Source organism: Hyperoodon ampullatus, assembly GCF_949752795.1.
Source record: "Hyperoodon ampullatus genome assembly, chromosome: 19".
Taxonomy (NCBI): Eukaryota; Metazoa; Chordata; class Mammalia; order Artiodactyla; family Ziphiidae; genus Hyperoodon; species Hyperoodon ampullatus.
In genome coordinates this window covers 31,493,943-31,514,227 of record NC_136932.1, presented here as the reverse complement: position 1 = coordinate 31,514,227, position 20,285 = coordinate 31,493,943, and the positions used below count along the sequence as shown (strand labels likewise).

Sequence of the window (20,285 nt, the reverse complement as noted above, 5' to 3'; positions counted from 1 at the left end):
GGCACCTCTGCTCTCTCACGCCATGGGCTCAACAGTGATCCAGGGAGCAAAGGTATTCAATTGTGGGATTCAATTTTTTTTTAAGAAAAAGCCTTCAGGGCTTCCCTGGTGGCGCAGTGGTTGAGAGTCCGCCTGCCGATGCAGGGGACACGGGTTCGTGCTCCGGTCCGGGAAGATCCCACATGCCGCGGAGCGGCTGGGCCCGTGAGCCATGGCCGTTGAGCCTGCGCGTCCGGAGCCTGTGCTCCGCAATGGGAGAGGCCACAACAGTGAGAGGCCCGCATACCGCAAAAAAAAAAAAAGAAAAAGAAGAAAAAGCCTTCATTCCTACGTTTGATTTTGTTCTTTCCCTCCCCAGTGGAGCGGCTTCTCCAGGGAACATTAGTACAGGCAGACCTCGATTTACTGCACTTCGCAGACATTGCACTTGTTACAAGTTGAGGGTCTGGGGCAGCCCTCCGTCCAGCAAGTCTATCGGCGCCATTTTTTCCAACAGCATCTGCTCACTTCATGTCTCTGTGTCACGTTTTGGTAATTCTCAAAGTATTTCAAACTTTTTCATTATTAGTAAATTTTTTATGGTGATCTGTGATCACTGATCTTTGATGAAAAAAGACTGCAACTTGCTGAAGGCTCAGATGATGGTTAGCATTTTTTAGCAATAAAGTATTTTTAAATTAACGTATGTACAATGTTTTTAATACATAATGTTATTGCACACTTAGACTACAGTATAGTGTAAACATAACTTTTATATGCAGTGGGAAACCAAAAATCCATGTGACTCACTTTACTGTGATATTGGCTTTGGCAGAGGTGTGGAACCCAACACACTATCTCCAAGGCATGTCTGTGTGTGAAACCCTTTCAATTCAAACACAACTTTAGGTTCTGTACCCCTGACTCATCAGTTACTCCAGGTTACATGTAACTCTCAGCACTGCCCCATTTGCACACCTTGTAGTGTTTGTAAATTTTGTAAAATGTCACCTTTTAACACATACCAATCCAGCCTCTTGGCTGGATACAATAATAAATTACTGAGTTCTCTGAATAAAAGGCAGTAAACAACCTCAAAATACATTCACTGGTAATTTAAATGGCAGATATGAAGATGAACAACAAGCAGCCGCCTAAGCACTGGGCTCGGATTCCCCAGCCCTGGACAGCTTCTGTTAAGAAATATGATGGTAGTCACAGACTGGGACTGGAAAAAAGGGAGGAAAATAAATCATCACTTAATACATGAAGCCAGCAGACAATCTTTTAAACTATCAGTTCACAGGATAAAAAATAAGAGACACAGTGGGAACCGCTGAGATAGAATCCAGAGCACCTGGGATTTGACGGGGCTGGGACCCCGGGTGTGGCTCGGAGGAGCTCCCACCTACCTCTTAGCTGAGGCTGGAGACTTGGCCACGATCACTGCATTTCTGTAATCTGGGATCTGTGACAGAGGAGAGGCTGGGGATTATTGCCATGTCTCCACAGGGCTATTCACACCAATACCCGGTAACTGATAAAAATGAACATTACAACAGACTCAAAAATGTCATCCGGTCACTTCAAAGTTTTCCAAAAAGACAACAAGTTCAAAGTAAATTTCCTCTTTAGAAGATGAAGAAACGCCTACCTAGGAATAAAAAAAATTATTATCAAGGCATGACTCTCATAGACTTATTTTAAGAAAAAAGTAGGGTCAATCAGTAATTAGCTCATATCTATGTGACAGCAAAGATGTTTTTATGAAGTCAGCAGGAAGTACTCTCATGAATCCCAGTTACATGTAATTTCACAGGGCAAGGATGATATTCATCGAACCTGAATTCAAGGCACCTGTTGAATTCCAAATAAGTGCGGTCCAAACAAATAACCACTTAATGTGTCTCTGTCACAGCATAATGAAGAAACCAATTTGTTCAAGGAATCGCCCGCCTAGCACTGTTTCATAAAGATATTAAGAGCCCTTAAGAAAATAAGCAAAATATCAGTCTACTTTGTAGTTCTTTAAACATTTGAAGTGATCTGTACTAGGATAATTACAGTTGAAGATACACCCATTACCAACTTCTGAGAGTTTAGAAGATAGAACTACTTTTTTTTTTTTTTTTGCGGTACGCAGGCCTCTCACTGTTGTGGCCTCTCCCGTTGCGGAGCACAGGCTCCGGACGCGCAGGCTCAGTGGCCATGGCTCACGGGCCCAGCCGCTCCGCGGCATGTGGGATCTTCCCAGACCAGGGCACGAACCCGTGTCCCCTGCATCGGCAGGCGGACTCTCAACCACTGCGCCACCAGGGAAGCCTGACAGAACTACTTTTAAGCTGAGCAGTAGTTTGTTGTTTCTGATTTCATCTTGGCAATATTTTCAAATCATGTTCTTAAAATCTAATCATTTCATTAAATTATACTATTTCATTCAAATATATCCCCACTGATTTCTCACAATTACGCTAGATCAATGAATTTTAATATAAGCACTTAATAACATCTAGCACCTTGTACAATACCTAGCACATGGGAAGCACTAAATAATCAATATTTAGTAAATAAAAAAACTGATTAGTTTGAACAAGGCTCTATTATAGATATATCCACATGGATAAGAAATCTCTACATCTGATCCATCTATACACATAAAAAGCCTAACTTATCCAACATTATCAGGGAGTAAGGTAGCAAAAAATATTTTCATTTAGGCGTTTTCCTTATTTTTGCTGGAAGTCTTTCTAAACTGCTTTATGCACTTCTTTGCCTCATCAAACATCACCAAATAGCACCAAACCCAGCCAAGAGAAAAAATAACAAATGAAGAAACAGTTAAAAGAGCAAAGAAAAGGAAACTTTAAAAGAAAGGACTCTTTAATAAAAGCAGGTCTATTTTCTCCTCAGGAGTCAAAACAGGAAATCATACGCATAAAGAAAGAACAAGTTGTTATGAAAATGAACCAAAAAGAAATCTAGACAGTGGAAGTTATTATGGTCCAAATAAGAAACTCAGCTGGCTGAAGGGCAGGAGGGACGCAGCTGAAAAAAACAACGTGGGTGAGATTAAGCCATGGAATTTTCCCACCAGGCAGCATGTAAGAATGTAAAACTTGAAAAAAGAAAAAAAAAGTTAAACAATATACAGACTAGATCCAAGATTTTCAACTTCTAACAGTTCCCAAAGAAAGGAATGAAAAAATAGAAGGGATGAGATACTCAAACTATAGCAAACAAAATTCATAGAGAATGAAAGGGACCCACTGAACATCTAGTGAGGTGAATGGAAAAAAGATGCACCTGGACACATTGTGCTGAAATTTCAAAACCACAGCAAAAAGATAAAACACTGTTTTACATGGGGAATTCTGTCCAAGTGTAAATGAATACAGCCCCTTCAGACAATTGCAATTTTTGTAACATCTATTAAAATACGAAAAATGTAGATACTTTTCAATTAAGCAATTCCACTTCCTAATATAGCTCAGAAAAAGACTTGCGTAAGTACTCAGAAGGGCAGGTACAAGAATTTTCAATGCAACATGACTTAAATATATTTTGAAAATAAAATATTTCACTTAAAAGAGTGAAAAATTGGGCTTCCCTGGTGGCACAGTGGTTGAGAGTCCGCCTGCCGATGCAGGGGACACGGGTTCGTGCCCCGGTCCGGGAGGATCCCACATGCCGCGGAGCGGCTGGGCCCGTGAGCCATGGCTGCTGAGCCTGCGCGTCCGGAGCTTGTGCTCCGCAACGGGAGAGGCCACAACAGTGAGAGGCCCACGTACTGGGAAAAAAAAAAAAAAAAAAGAGTGAAAAATTAAAACAACCTAATATCCAAGCAAGAGGGAAATGGCTGAAAAAACTGTGGCTCATTTAAACTTGTGCTTTAAACATCTAAACAGGTAGCTATTTTAATTTAAATTAATTAAACTTAAATAAAATGAAGGATTCCATTCTCCAGTCACAGCAGGCACATTTCAAGGACTCAACAGGTACGTGTGGCTGCCATTCTGACAGCAGATAGAACATTTACACCACCAGAGAATGATGATCATGTACTATGTAGCAATCATGAAGAAAGAAGTAATCCTATATAGCTGAACATGGAAAGACCTCCAGACACCAGCACAGGAAAGGAAACAAAGTTACAGAACAACACAAACAATATATCAATGTGTTTTTTTGTGTTTTTTGTTTTTTTTCCAAAAAGCCCCCACAAATCAATTTCTGTAACTAGGTGTACAGAAATGGGAGGTAAATCAGAGGCAAAGGTCTGAGAGGATTCAGGACACTACGCAAGCTGGTAACCAGGGTGAGCCCTTCAGAGGGCCTGGGCCCAGGCTGGCGGTCCAGGGAAGCTGATTGTTTCATCACTTCTGTCAGAATTTCCCTAACTGCCACTGTAAACATAAGTTTTCATTTTTCACATTTTAGAAGATTATTCTTATTAAATCTTATCAAGTGGAGGGGAAAACACACCACATGTCATGCGAGTCTGACTTCCAAACCCTGCAGTAATTTCCCCAGAACCATTTAGGGAAAACATCACCAGGGCCACTGTGGGACCACAGAGAATCAAATTGCCTGACACCCACACTCCTTTGCTACACCCCTGCCTGTGCCCCTGGTTTTCCATTTCTTGCCAGATCTCATTTCTCTAACAGTGAGAGTGAACTGGTATAAAGACACTAAGAAGAACAAAGCGGGGAATAAAGCAACTCAAGAATCAGAAACAGGCCCACTTTATAAGTTCCTATTTTAAAAACTGATGGGATGGGATCTCTCAAAACACCACAAAAGTACACTTGGTAGCCTCCCCTCTTCATAATTTCCTTAAAAAACCCTGGTGCAGACCAATGATTACTAGTACTATCACTATAATACTTAGTCATTATTTTAAAAGCAAGCACTATACTTAATCAATACCCAAACCTCTTTTGGGTTATATTTTATTATGTCTACAACTTGGCTGTCTTATACTCAGTGCTGCCTTACAGCCGCTGCACCGTGTGCTTTCACCCCTTTGCGTGCATGAAGGTGGCCACGGTGTTCCTATGTCCTCCATTCACATGAATCACAGGCACTGTTGGTTCTCTCCGGGCTGGGCTTAACTGCCATTTAAAATGTCGCCAGAAAAAAAAAAACTAATAAAATAAAATAAAATGTCGCCAGAAAGAGCTCACTATCATTCAGTATTAAAATGACAAGTTACCACACACGCAGAAAGACACAGGAAGATGGCAGCACGATGTACATTTCATATTCATGAATCAAAGGGTCATCACTGGAGGAATGACCACAAGTCCATATTTTCTTGCAAGGCAACAATCAAATGCTCTCTGGGACCTACGAAAGGAAAACTCTCTGCCAGGAGGTGAAGCTGTGGAAGGACTAAATCTGAAAAGGATGCTTGACGCATGCACAGCAACACGGCCAAGGCTGGAGAACAGTTTCCAGGCAATGAGCATCCATTAGCTGAACGCCCACTTTTGGCAGAAAGTACTCAAATTCCCTTGACAACCCAAGAAAAACAGAGGGTGAGCTGTCAGATAGGATGACATCAGTGTCAAAGCTTGCAGATAGAGCCACTAGGTGACACGAAGGCAACGCATCACAGCAGGACTGGCAGTGATTCCTTCTTTCTTGATGACATGAATAACATAAACCTTAACTGACGGCAACTTAGATTCAGTAAAATGTGGTGAATCTACCACCTGCCTGAGAAACTCCAGCACATGAAAACAAAAGGCATAAAGCAAGTACATATACCATAAAAAAGTAAACAGTGAGCTCCCATATAGTATTTCATTCTCTATAGGCTGTTTTAATTTATCTCTATGAATGAAGAACAGAGAATTTAAAACTAAAACATTTGAGGTTACCACTGTTAGCTTACCATCAGAAACAAGGACCCCACTTCCCTAATCTGCTGAACCATGAGCAGTTTAAGAGGGTTCAGGTCCGACTTCTTTTCAACAATGAAACCTAAGACGGGATTCTTCAAGTGGCAGGCAGCCTTGCACTGAGGCAGACACCTACATGAAGGGCAATGACCTTGGCCTGACCTCTGGATCAGCGCCAAGGGTGCTGTGGCCTTGACTCACCAGGCCCACAGGGGCCTCTCAAGAGGCGCTCTTGCCATGTACGCATCTAGATGTCAGCACACAGCACTGCTGGTGTCTTGAGAGGAAACATCCCCCAGACCAAAAGATGACTAACCTATAAAAGTGCATACCGAGGGCTTCCCTGGTGGTACAGTGGTTAAGAATCTGCCTGCCAATGCAGGGGACACGGGTTCGAACCCTGGTCTGGGAAGATCCCACATGCTGCGGAGCAACTAAGCCCGTGTGCCACAACTACTGAGCCCATGCTCGAGAGCCGGCGAGCCGCAACTACTGAGCCTGTGTGCTGCAGCTACTGAAGCCCACGTGCCTAGAGCCCGTACTCTGCAACAAGGGAAGCCACCGCAATGAGAAGCCCACGCACCACAATGAAGAGTAGCCCCTGCTCGCCGCAACTAGAGAAAGCCCGTGCGCAGCAACGAAGACCCAATGCAGCCAAAAAAATAAATTGATAACATAAAAAAAAAAAAAGTGTACACTGACTGCTCTATTTCTTCCAAAACTAGAGGCATCATTGAGATGGCTCTTCCCGGGACCATGTTCTGTGAACCCCAGCCTTGCCCTCACGCTCCTTCCTCTGCCTGGACCCTCTTCCTCCTGTGAGGACAGGAGCTGCGCTCTCGCACCTTTTCTCTCTCAACTGAGAATCATATTCAGGTAAATTACATTAATATTGTTTTTTTTTTTTTTTTTTTTTTTTTTTTTGCGGTACGCGGGCCTCTCACTGTTGTGGCCTCTCCCGTTGCAGAGCACAGGCTCCGGACGCGCAAGCTCAGCGGCCGTGGCTCACGGGCCCAGCCGCTCCGCAGCATGTGGGATCTTCCCGAACCGGGGCAGGAACCCGTGTCCCCTGCATCGGCAGGCGGACTCTCAACCACTGCGCCACCAGGGAAGCCCCATATTGTTTTTTGAATGTATTAGAGTTTGTATGTTTCTTGTGCATAACTTTAAAAAAACAAGTAGAATATTTTCTAGTGTTCCCTTTCAAAAATACTTCAATCCATTTTCACTACTGAGGGCCTATGTTAGTTTCTGGAGGATGAGGAAGGCCTGTACTCTTTTTTTTTTTTTTTTTTTGTGGTACGTGGGCCTCTCAGTGTTGTGGCCTCTCCTGTTGTGGAGCACAGGCTCTGGACGCACGGGCTCAGCGGCCATGGCTCACGGGCCCAGCCGCTCCATGGCACGTGGGATCTTCCCGGACCAGGGCACGAACCTGTGTCCCCTGCATCGGCAGGAGGACTCTCAACCACTGCGCCACCAGGGAAGCCCCAGCCTGTACTCTTGACAGAAAGAAACTGCTCAGAAATCTACAAACTGCTTTCTTTTAAATACTGTTAAAAGAGTTCTCTGTAAAAGTTATTAAAGAGACAAATAATTCACGTGAGGAAAAGAATTCCTAAAAAAGCAAAATAGCTAAGTGCATTATAAGTTAACATTTAAAAAGGCTTCTTAAATAATGACTCACAAAAATGCTATTATATCCAAGAATAACAAATGTAACTATATTAAAATTACATATGTCCGATTTGTCCCAGGAACACGAGTGATTCAAAATGAGAAAAATCAATCACTGTAATACATCACATTAATAAAATGAAGGAAAAGAATCCACATGATCATCTCAAATGATGCAGAAGAAGCATCTGACAATCCAACACCTTTTCATGATAAAAACAAAAAACTAGGAATAGAATACAAGGGAACTTCCTCAACATAATAAAAGGCATTAATGAAGAACCTACAGCTCACATCAGACTTGACAGTGAAAAGCTGAAAGCTTTCCACCTAGGAGCAGGAACAAGACACAGATGCCCACATCCAACACTGCTACTCAACACTGTACTGGAAGCTCTAGCCACAGCTGTCAGACAAGAAAAATAGGTACCCAAGTTAGAACGGAAGAGGTCAAACTGTGTCCATTCACAGATGATACGATCTTACATGTAGAAAACCCTAGAGAATCCACATACAACACAAAACACTATTTGAGCTAATAAATGAGTTCAGCAAAGGTGCAGGATCAACACACAAAAGTCAGTTTCATTTCTATTCACCAGCAGTGAACAGTCCAAAAGGAACAACTCCATTTACAACAGAGCCAAAAAATAAAATACCTGGGAATAAATTTAACCAAGGAAATTGAGAGAAAGATGAAACAAGATTCAGGATAGTGGTTCCCTTGGGCGGAAGGAGGCAGGGGGATGGGACACAAAAGGACCACACGTGTGGACGTAAGTTATTATGATGATGCTAGTTTTCTTGCTGGGTGGTAGGATCACAGATGCTGATGACTACAGATGGATGATTGACAAAGATAGGCAGGTAGAGGACCAGGACCACCCATGGACCAATGATGACAGTGAGATATTTGTCACAATCACGACTAGGTGATTCTAGGTACCTGAGATCCAAAAAAAAGAAAAGCAATTTTAACAGCTTAGCAAAAGAAATAAATAGCAGATTAAGAATTTAAGAATTATGTATGACTGATTCACTTTGTTATAAAGCAGAAACTTATAAAATTAATTAATTAATTAATTAATTAATTTAAAAATAAAATAAAATAAAAAAAGAATTTAAGAATACACCGAATTCAGTGCTTTGTGACCACCTAGAGGGGTGGGATAGGGAGGGTGGAAGGGAGACGCAAGAGGGAGGAGATATGGGGATGTATGTACATGTATAGCTGATTCACTCTGTTGTAAGGCGGAAACTAGCACACCATTGTAAAGCGATTATACTACAATAAAGATGTTAAAAAAAAATGGTGTGTTGGGCTTCCCTGGTGGCGCAGTGGTTGAGAGTCCGCCTGCTGATGCAGGGGACACGGGTTCGTGCCCCAGTCCGGGAAGATCCCACATGCCGCGGAGCAGCTGGGCCCGTGAGCCATGGCCACTGAGCCTGCGCGTCCGGAGCCTGTGCTCCGCAATGGGAGAGGCCACAACAGTGAGAGGCCCGCATAATGCAAAATAAATAAAAAAAAAAAATAAAAAAAAAAATGGTGTGTTAGTTTCAGGTGTACGGCAGGGTGATTCAGTTATGCATATAAAGGTATCTATTCTTTTTCAAATTCTTTAATTGGGAGCTTGGGATTGACATATACACGTTACTGTATTTAAAATAGATAACCAACAAGGACCTACTGTATAGCACAGGGCACTCTGCTCAGTATTCTGTAATAAGCTAAATGGGAAAAGAATTTCAGACTGAAAAAAAAACACACTGAATTACATTTATAAAGTAAATAGTACTTTAAGCAGAATACTTCAAGTTTTAATCCTTCATGGACAGCCCAAGGAAATGGAAATGTATCTTTCAACCTTAAACAGAATGTTAAAAAGTTTGAGCTAGCTCACCTCTTCTTGAATATACTGTAATAAGAAGGGAGATGCTCTTAAATTATCAACAGGAATATTGAAGAAGCCCTGAATTTCCTTCTGGTGTAAATCCATAGTAATAAGATGAGTCAGACCTTTGAAAATAAAGCAGACACAAACACACAAATAGTTTCATAACCAGTTGCACTGTATGAATAAGTACTACATAAAACAAGATACCATATATAATAAATTACTATTAAAAATTGCTCATCAAAAACTCAACATCTTTATTTTTTTTTAGTACAATGAGATTATAAGATAAAAGAAAATATAAATATAGGTCTCTGCCCCCCGGTTCCCAGCACAGAGCTCCTAAAACCCTTGACATTCCCTCAGTGCTAAGAGCACCGGGGGCATCTCTTATTCTTATATCTGGTCTTTGACCCCACCTCCGACACAGATCTCCTGAAAGCCTTATGAATTCCTTAGTTATAAGAGTACCAGGAGTATCTTTTGTTCTAATGAGGCGACCCAGGATGGGCTCCGGGATGGGGGCCGGTCACCACGATTTTCAGGCTCCCCACCCCCACTCTCGAGATGGGGGACGGGCTGGAAATGGAGCTAATGAACGAGCACGCCCTTGTGAGGACACCTCCATAAAGTCCCAACAGTGCGGGCTTCGGGGAGCTTCCAGGTGGGTGAACACGGGCACAAGCCCCTCCCCATGCCCTGCCCCACGCACCTCTTCCACCCGGATGCCCACCAGGATCCTTTATCATGTCGTTTTATGATAAACCGGTGAATAGTGACAGAACAGTGTTCCCGAGTTCTGTGAGGAGTTCTAGTAAATTAATCGAACCCAAGAGGAGGTCGTGGGAACCTCTGACTTATAGCCAACTGGTCAGCACAGGTGACGACCTGGACTTGCAGTGAGCATCTGGGGGGTCAGGGGAGCAGGCGCGTGGGACTGAGCCCTTAACCCATGGGATCGGACGCCATCTCCAGGTACACAGTGTCAGAGTGAAACTGTACGGCACCCAGCTGGTGCCCTGGAGAATTGCAAGGTGTAGAGAAAACGCCTACACATGTGGTGACAGAGGTGAAGTGTTCCCTGCGAGGAGTAAAGGAAACTCAGAGGAGGTGGGGAACTGGGTTTCCCCCCTCAGAAGGGAAAGACTGGGTGGCTTTTCTTACACAGAGATGCATGGTTTTCACATCAATTTAAAGTCTTAAAACAGCCAAGGTCATAGTAATGAAGAAATGTCTCTGATAATTCTATGAGAGTGGATTTCATCTCTCCAAAGTTTTTTCAGTAGGCATGATAAAGCCATGTTAAGACAAATATCTGTCTTAATATATTAAGACAAACTGCACAGGCCTGTCTGTAATTCAAAACAATGAAGAATCTTCATCCCATTGGCTCCTTAAAGGATATTTGAAATGGAAATATATATAAATATATATAAATATATATATATATATATATATAAACATACATATAATTCAACTGGAAAAATTTTTTAAAGCAGAACTTGCCCAGATGAACAGGACAGCGAGCCTGGTGGCCCCCAGGAGCAAGCCTAGGAAGGAAGGGCAGGCCTGCTCCCTCCAGCCGAGATCTCAACTGGGTACGCTCTTCAGGTTGCTGGGGTTCAGGTTTATTCATTTTTTTGTTTTGGTTTTGCCTTCTTTGAAATGCTACAGTAGAAAATTTATTCTGCAGTAAGTGTCTGTATTAAAATGTAGTGATATGGGGACTTTTTATTCTTTTCTCTGTGCAAACGCTCTGTGATATGTGCCTTCTATAATCATACACACATACACAGGCACGCCCGTGCGCGTGGGCGCAGATGCGCGTGCACACACACACACACACACACACACACAGAGTAACAACTCTGAAGATTATTTAGAAACAAGGAGGAGACACTTAGGATGTTACCTAAAAATGCACAACACAAAATAATTTGTATGGTCTGCAAAGTATGCCAGTGTGTACTGGGAAAGGGAAGAGACGAAAATAAAAACAGTTGCTGTGTTATTAGAGTTGTTGATTCCAAATGCTTTCTTCCCCGTTAAAAACAACCTAAATATGATTGTAACTTGTCACTTCAATATTAATTTTTTAAACAAAGAATTTAGGAAAAAATAAGTTGTTCTCATCAGCTTTGTGTTTAGGGAGTTGGGAACAGGAGAGAACTCTGAGCACTGTTGTCTCATTACAAATTAGCCATCTTAAAGCTGTATCACTATTTCTACTGTTTAACATTCTAATTTAGTTAAGACAATGCTTTACAATTTCTCAGGTAAAAATAAAACTCCCAGACCCCCAATAAACCATCAAATATCTGCCTTTCTTACCAGCTTTGCACATCATGGAAGCTAGCAGTTTAGAAACAATGGAGCCTCTCTTTCTCATCTTGCACTGTTTGCTGTAAGGAAAGTAGGGGATCACGCCAATGATGCTTTTGGCGCTGGAGGTCTTACACGCGTACACCATGATGAGGAGCTCCATGATGGTGGTGTTCACATCCCTGGAACCCAAGGACAGAAACCAGCAAGGAGAAACGTCACATACACGATGACCTCTCTTGGTTCCAACTAAGCGTTAGCCATGTGTCACGCCCGCCTCGACCAAGGCAGACTCTAGACCCAAAAAAGAAACCACATCCCTCTCTTCTAGGGCCTCCATCAGTCGCCCCCATGCTGCCTCTCAGCCGATGACCCTACTTCCTTTTCCACTGAGAAGAGCACTGTCAGAAAAGAGCCCAGGGCCCCGACTGCAACATGTGCGTGCAGCTCCCAAGTCTGCCTGCCCTGAGCCATTAGCCAGAGACGAACTTTCCACACCAAAGTCACTCTAAAATCAGCCCTCCCGTGACGCAGGGATCCCATCCCCCCTGCCCACTGAAGCAGGGCTCCAGCAATCCCCCCGGCCACCCCATCAGTGTGTCACTCTCCCCTGCTCATACCCATGGGCCGTTTCTCCCATTAACAGCAGCTCAGGCCACTTTCCCCACTGCCCCATTTCTTGGCTCCCCTGTGCCGCACATCTCAAGACAGTCGTCCACACTTGCTTCCAACTCATCTCTCTCATCTTCTCCCACCCACGCTCCGATCCAGGTCACGGATGACCTCCACGAGGCCAAGGCCAACGCTGGGTTCTCACTCGGCCTCTCTCCGTCCTCGCCCTGACACACTCCATCACTCCCCCAGCGCTCCCCTCCCGCCCCGCTTCGTTTCCTCTGCTGGTTCCTCTCCTCCCCAGCTTCCTGCCCTGACACCTGATCATTTGTCCTCTTCTCCTCTCTCCTCCCTCCTCCCTCGCTCAGGCTTCTCATCCAATTTCAGAGCTTTGTAAATGCTTGAGACTCAAATTTATAGCTCCAGCCCAGGCTTCTCAAGTCCAGCCTAACAAATTCAGCTGCTTCTTGACAATTCCACTAGAAAGTCTGTTAAGACATCTCAAAACGTACTCCAAACTGAACTGCTCTTTGACCGGCAAGGCTGCCTCGTCATAAACCTCTGCCATCTCAGCTGATGGCAGCGCTGCTCCTGCAGTTTACTCAGGACAAAACCCCCAGAGGCGTCCTTACCTGCTCTCCTGTCCAGAGTGACAGCAACCCACCACTCCACTGCTGCCCTGGGGCCGAGCCTCGACCCCCGCCCAACAGTGACAGCCCACCCTCTGCACAGCATCCAGCTGGAGCTTAAAGCAAAGGCAGATCATGCGCTCTGCTCAGGAGCCAGCGATGTTTTCCCGCAGACACCAAGGCCCCACAACGGCTCCCGAGGCCCCTTCAGGGTCTGACCCCACCCCAGCTCTGCCCTCCACTCCTCCTCCATGCCCTCCCCTCATGCCAGTCCTCACGCCCACCTGAGGGCCTTCGCTTCAGGGCTGGCTCCCTGCCCCGGCCTGGAGTGCCCTCGTCGCCAGCCGGCACCTTCTTCCAGTTTTTGTCAGATGCCACCTCCCCAGCCTGCCCTCTCTCCATCCTTTACCACCGTCACGTCCGACTCCTTGCCATGCTGTTTTGGTTTTTACCCATAGCGCTCATCATCTTCTGACAAACTAGATAATCTACTTATTCATTATGTTACCTGCATGTCCTAGAATATAGGTTCCATGAGGACAAGGATCTGTGAACTATTTTAATCCTTCACGCATCTCACACACCTGTAACAGTGGCTGGCACATAACAGACATTTAATAAATGTTTGTGAATGAGCGACTGCATGAAAGAGTAAGGGAAACACGGAACAATTGGGTGAGTAGGTTCTCTGCTGATACCTAACAACAAGCCTGACATGGGAAGAGTTAAAGTAGCCTTTCAGAAAGCATTCTGTGTGAGGGGTAAGAGCAGGGGAACCAACAGCAGGTGTAAAGTTACACCAAGTTCCCAAACTATACTCCCAGGAACACCATTTTTCTGTGAACTGGTACAAGACCTTCCATCCCTAAATTCAAATAATAACTTGTCTGAATTACAGGAAAAGTTAAGTTAATGGACAGAATTTTCTTAATTTAAAATTTTTCTTATACTTTTAGTGCCTACCACCAGTCTACACTAAGACAAGGTACAAGGTGTATCTGACAACACCAAATCTCAGTGTTAACTGTTTCTTAAAGACCACAATATCTAAGTTTTCTGCAACCTGGACAAGACAAGCCTATGGCACAGTCTGGAGCACTCCAAAATGAGGCATGTAGAGAAAATTAAGGGAATGGTTTTGGCTAGAGGAATAAGAAACTGACAAGAGGCAGGGGCAGAATGAAAAGAGTATTGAAGGAATGAATGAATGAATGAATGGAAAGAAATGGAAGGTATACACGTACTGCAAACACCTGGGAGCCAGAAGGAAGTCAGCTGTTCTGTGCTCTGCACTTTCCCCTCCTTGATGAGGGCACGGGCATGGAGAGCGCTCTACCAGCTTGGCGTCTGGCCCGGGAAAGAGAGCAGCAGCAGGGGCAGCACGAACTCTCGCCCCACAGCCCAGCCCTGCTGAGGGTCCTAAGCGGAGGGAAGACACGAAGCCAGGGCCCCGCCGCAAAGGCCCCGCCGCAAAGGCCCCGCACACTTGCGCTCCAGGACGATGGGATGCAGTGACAGGTCCCCTTCGGCTCCTCCTGCCAGAAGAGTCAGGTGGCTTTGAGATTTCATCCCCATGAACCAAAGACCAGGACAGAGATGTTCAAAATTTAGGTGAAAGTTCATGTGTTCCAAGTCTAAATTCTCCCAAAATTTGGCTCTTCTTCACTTTCTTTGGTATTTATCTTACATGTAACCACAAATTTAGCTTGCAGCAATTTTTGGAATCTCTAGGCTAAAAACTGTTGCACTACACAAACCGATTTCTAGACATTATTAAAAATTGTACTGAGTTAAAAATTTCATCTATAGAGGCCTTGAGGGACACCTGTGGACAGAGTGGCATTTGATCAAAGAGCGGTGCAGACACCCTCACTGCACTGAATCTTCTATCCCCAGCGTACACATTTGTGACCTCAACAATTTCCAGAACAAGCAGCTATCAAATGTCACAGGAGACAGGAACGCACATGCCTTCAACACACCGTCTATCTTCTCAGCTCCTTTAATTTATGCAACAGGACAGTACATTTAAATTATCTGCAGGAAAAGCTTTAAGAACCCCAAGTAAGCAAATTCCTCTCCTCCCGCCTGTTTTCTTTTTTGGAACTAGAAGAGCTTCCCTACAAATTTTATGAAATTCTGGCTACTGAGAGCAAACATAATGGGCTCTCTTATCGTTAAGCGCCTCCACCCCAAAACTTGGTTATTCCCACCCTTGAGAACACTGAAAGAACACAAAAAAGTCAGCAGCTATGTCAGAAAAATTAGCAGAGTAAGATCATGGCAATTTTAAAACAATCGTCATTCTCCCTGTCTAGGCAACTCTTATTATTCTAAACATTCATGCCCAAACAGAGACCCAGAAAGCAACATTTCTGTTGGATAAATTACTCACTTTGAAACAGTTTGGATGATGAAAACATCTTTCCCCCTCACAGACTCTTGAATTTGTACTCTTGTTTCTGGCAGGAAAAGGGGAAAAGAGAAGAAGGGTGAACAAGGCACATAACTTTAAAAAACACACACAAAAAACCCTGCAGCATTCCCCAATGTTGTGAAATATGGAAACTGGAACTGTTTCAAAACTCACTAGGTTTTCAGTTCTATGAAGGATAACGAACACAGTTCGATTAATCACACCTTTTAAACATGTTAAATTCTATGACATGCTTAAGAAGGAATCACACGTGTCACTTAAAACAACTAAATATCCCCTCCTCACTTCCTGTACATAAACAGTGAGTGCTGGGGCTGCTCTGAGCCCCGTATCCTTACAGGAAATGATAGACTCATTCATTCAACCAGCAACAATTAAGAACCTATTAGGCACAAATGTTAGAATAACATTGTGAAAGTAAAGATAAATAAGGCCCAGTATCCCTACTCTCAAAAAACTTGTGATCAGCCACGAGGAAACAATTAGACAAATCCAGAGTGGGAAATTCCTCAAGACAAACTCTTCAAAAAGTCAGTGCTGTGGGGGAAAAAAAGAAAAGGTGAAGGGACTGCCCTAGTCTAGAAGAGAATAAAGAGATATAAAAAACACCTCACTTGAACCAAGAATCCTGGTTTAAAAAACAAACAAAAGGGACTTCCCTGGTGGCTCAGTGGTTAAGAATCCACCTGCCAATGCAGGGGACACGGGTTCGAGCCCTGGTCCGGGAAGATCCCACATGCCATGGAGCAACTAAGCCCGTGCGCCACAACTACTGAGCCTGTGCTCTAGAGCCCGCAAGCCACAACTACTGTGCCCACGTGCCACAACTACTGAGCCTGTGCTTCTAGAACCTGCAAGCCACAACTACTGAGTCCACGTGCCTAGAGCCTTGCTCCGCAACAAGAGAAGCCACCACAATGAGAAGCCCGCGCACCGCAACAAAGACCCAATGCAGCCAAAAATAAAAAAACAAATAAATAAATTTACAAAAACAAAAAACAGCTAGGACAACTAGGAAAATTAGACCGTACATTAGCTATTAGATGATAGAGAATTATCATTAATCTCTTTAATGTGACAATGGTAGAGTATCTACATGGGAAAAGGTCCTCCTTCGGAGACACATGGTCAAGTATTCAGGGGTTAAGTGTCAATGTCTGCAACTCAGGTCCAAATGGTCCCACAAACACACATTCATACAGCAAAGTGTTACCTGCTGAATCTGGGTGGTACTCATTCATATGGGTATTCATGGCACTACTCTTTCACATTTTTTATAGGTTTGAACATTTTCATTAGAAATGTTGGAAAAAATAGAGTACATGTTTACAAAAAAGTGTGGTACCATGGAAAGAAAATGAGCTTTAGAGACAGGGAGATTGAGCTTTGAATCCCGACTCTGTCCCCTCTGGAGCCTCGTTCCTAACGTCACCCCTGAACTCAGTTCCTCAGTACCTGGTAATGGTAAGGACTCTAGAGACGTTCGTTCCCTCCTTCCTTCCCCTCGTTCATGAACCCGGAGGGTGGACAGGCTCCTCCTGAGTCTTCCGCCACCAGCCTCCCTCAGCCCCCCTTCTACACTAGACCAAGGACTTCATTCAATTCCCTCTAGCAGCAAAATCTTCTCCAAACTCCCTGTATATTTCCCTCAATTATACTTTTTTCCCACTGAAGCCACAAGGGGGAACTTGGGAGATAGGGAAGAGGAGGCAGTAATGGAGAAATAAATAGGGGAAGAGCAAATTTGTGCCTTTTCATCTAAGTGTCTTGTAAGTTCTCTAATATTTAAGTATTAGACAAAATCCTGCAGTGGAAAAGGAGAGGGAACCAGTATTTACTGAGTGCCTACTATGTGCCAAAAACTGTGTTAGGCACACAAATTATCCCACTTAATCCTCAGAACAGCCCGAATTATTTGCAGTTTAGACACCTAAAATAACTTGCCAAGGAGAAGCTGTCTGACTCTCACACCTATGCAGGTCATCTGTCGCTCCTGCTAGAATAATTTCAAACATCTGCCATTTCTACAGAAAGTACAAAGGCTAAATAACACGTGATTTTCACAACTTGAGGTGTTTATACAACATCATAAATCAGTTAGCAAAAAGCACTTCCTGACATGACATCATGGAGTCTAGCCCAAGGCAGTGCAGGTTGGCGTAAAGAATACCCACTACCCGATACTGTGGCTACACAGGGCATACGCACCCCGCCTAAGGGGACGTATTCAACCAAGCGCTGAGCCAATGCTTCCTTCAGTTGAACAGCTTGTTCACGCACCCACGCAGCTGTTATTGGATGACGTCTAAGGACTAGACTTTAAGGCCCCAGATGTGACTGCCCCAGAATTCTCTATCGAGGTGGTATTAGCGGGAGCAGCTACACTGCGCTCGCCCCCCTTGCCTGCCTGTCTTCCTGCTGGCAGAACTAACTGGACACTGAGGCCGACTGTTTCAGCTATGGAGGATGAAGGACTGGGCCAGCACGGCATGTACCACAAAAAGGCCACCGTCACGAAAGCACAGGATCACTCACCTCTGTCAGGCTCCTGGTAAACTTGCACTTTGCCCATCTCCACCCCCAGCCGCCTAGAGAAGAGAAAGATGGAAAATGCTGAAAAAGTAATAGAACAGATGCAACATCTTTACTATCAAGGATGATTTAGAAATTGATAAAAATAAAACAAATTTTTAAAAATAGAGGTATTCCTATTACGAGATTGAAAGTGGACGTAGAATTGTTCGGTCACCTAACCCATCACATGCCAACCCAAGAAGGCCTCTCAACCCTGTCCTGGTTCTCCAGGGTCCTGGTTCTCCAGGGTCCTGGTTCTCCGACCTGGGCTCCCTGCCCTCCAGCCACATTCCTGCTGTTCCCTCTGCCTGGAGGGCGCTGCCCCAGACCTTCACTTGGTGTCTATTCAGGTTTCTCAATTCACATTCCATCCCCAGGGTTTAAAGGCACCTGAGCACTAAGGCAGAACAACCTGCCCTTGCCTCTCTGTTCTCCCCACGTTTACCACCATCTGAAGTGATCTTGTTTGTTTTGCTGACTTGCTTCTTGCCTGGCCCCTCTACTAAGGAAGGAAGGGTTCTGAATGGCTTGTTCACTGTTACTCCCCAGGATCTAGATCAAGGTCTGGTACACAGTAGGAGTTCAATATTTATTTAATAAATAACTAAAATTATACTGAACTGTAATCTATAAACTATCTCCATATAGTATATACCCTTCATTGTTCTTTATACCCAAGTAATTCTATACATATGTAGCACCTAACACAATCTCTGGCACTCAGGAGTCACTCAATAAATGTCTGCTGAATGAACGTGTAGGAGTGACAACAGTTTACAAGAAGGTGAGCCTTTAATACACAGATGATGAGCAGATTAACTATAAAATATCTGCTTTCAAATTTAACAATCAGTGCCAATCCGTTTATCAAATGTAAAACACCACATAATGAGTACAGATTTTAATACTATGATTATACTCACTCAGCGATTTTCTTTGAAAGTTCCATACATGATGAATTAGAATTTGCCGAAAACAACACCAGACCCCCTTTGGTTATGTTCATCTTGGCTTCTGATTCAGGTGGCGCCACACAAAACATCAAAACCTTCTTGGTTTTCCAATTCTCAGAGCCTGGAAAGATACAAAATATATTAAGAACTGTCATATGATATGAAATACACCTGAAATTTTTTTAATAGCAAGTGACTTAAGCTGAAGGAAATTAGTTTTTACCATGATGGAGTCTTTTATATTAAACGTGTATATAGACAAATAGAAAGTCTATTTGAGTTTTAGGGTTCCAAATTTATGGAAAGATGCTATCATATGACTCAATTATTTTCATGACCACTGGGAATAAATGATAAACTTACAAGAAAGGTGGAGCTGAAGAGCTCAGTGTTTTACTGTTTGCTGCTTAAAGTCAATTACGACAACCTCCTTTTAGTCTCTGACAACAAAATTCCTCCTGGATTAACACACAGAAAAATGGCAAAGCCATTAGCAAGGACAAGGACTGACTGATCCTTAAACAATGAATAAAAAACCCGTCCATGCCCAGCTTTCCCTGTAATGCCTGTTCACCATGAAACCTCCCCCTGGCCTTGCAGCTGCCCCAGGTCCTGTCTAAGTCTCAGCCTGTCATCTGCATTTTTCCTCAACTAGAACACAAGGTTGACCAGGTAACAATAACCTTGAAGGAAAGTGACTCAGCCACGCAACTGACCAGCAGCAGGGCACCGACAGACAGAGCCTGGCCTGCAGGTCATCAGAACCCCCCATGCTCTCCTCCTCCTCTGGGCACTCTCTGGGCTGAGCGTCCTTATGGAGAAAGGCAGGCACGGGTTAGATGCAGGAGCACAACCCACTAGGCCTTCGGAGACAGAGGCACCTTCCCAGCAAGCCCACTGCACTTCCCCAGTCATATGTTTACGTGCGTGGCTCTGGGAAGGCTGGTGGACAGGAGCAAAAGGCTGAAGCCAATTATCTTTTTTGTTATTCTTAAATTTTAATTACACAAGTAAGAAACAAATACATTCTCCTTATAAAAGAAACTGAAACATGAGAGTTTAGGCTAACGTCACTAGCTCCGATCCCAGGCTCCTTCTCACCCACGTCCTTGGACCTGACAGTTCTTATTATTAGTTTGAAAGAGACACCATCAGGCTGTTACACGTTCACACATGGGATCCCCATAAAAAATACATATAAAAATTCATTTCTAACATGAAAAGGGATCATCGTACAAATCTACCTATAATCTGCTTTTTAAAAAAGCAATATAGGGACTTCCCTGGTGGCGCAGTGGTTAAGA

At 43.9% G+C, this 20,285-nt stretch overlaps 1 protein-coding gene across 3 annotated transcripts in view; it reads right to left on the bottom strand.

The window, feature by feature from the left end:
• PRPSAP2 (phosphoribosyl pyrophosphate synthetase associated protein 2) overlaps nt 1–19,100 on the bottom strand; it is a gene marked incomplete at both ends in the record, with an annotated part of 34,695 nt that extends 15,595 nt beyond the window's left edge. The window contains 6 exons of one of the 3 annotated variants that reach the window (XM_079725838.1): nt 1,392–1,447; nt 9,461–9,576; nt 11,786–11,958; nt 15,413–15,479; nt 17,990–18,042; nt 18,952–19,100. In XM_079725838.1, coding sequence (XP_079581964.1) covers nt 1,392–1,447; nt 9,461–9,576; nt 11,786–11,958; nt 15,413–15,479; nt 17,990–18,042; nt 18,952–19,070 — 584 coding nt within the window. The remainder of the gene's footprint in view (nt 1–1,391; nt 1,448–9,460; nt 9,577–11,785; nt 11,959–15,412; nt 15,480–17,989; nt 18,043–18,951) is intronic. The other 2 variants (XM_079725837.1, XM_079725836.1) reach the window with 2 other exon arrangements.
• Between the last annotated feature and the right edge of the window lie 1,185 nt (nt 19,101–20,285).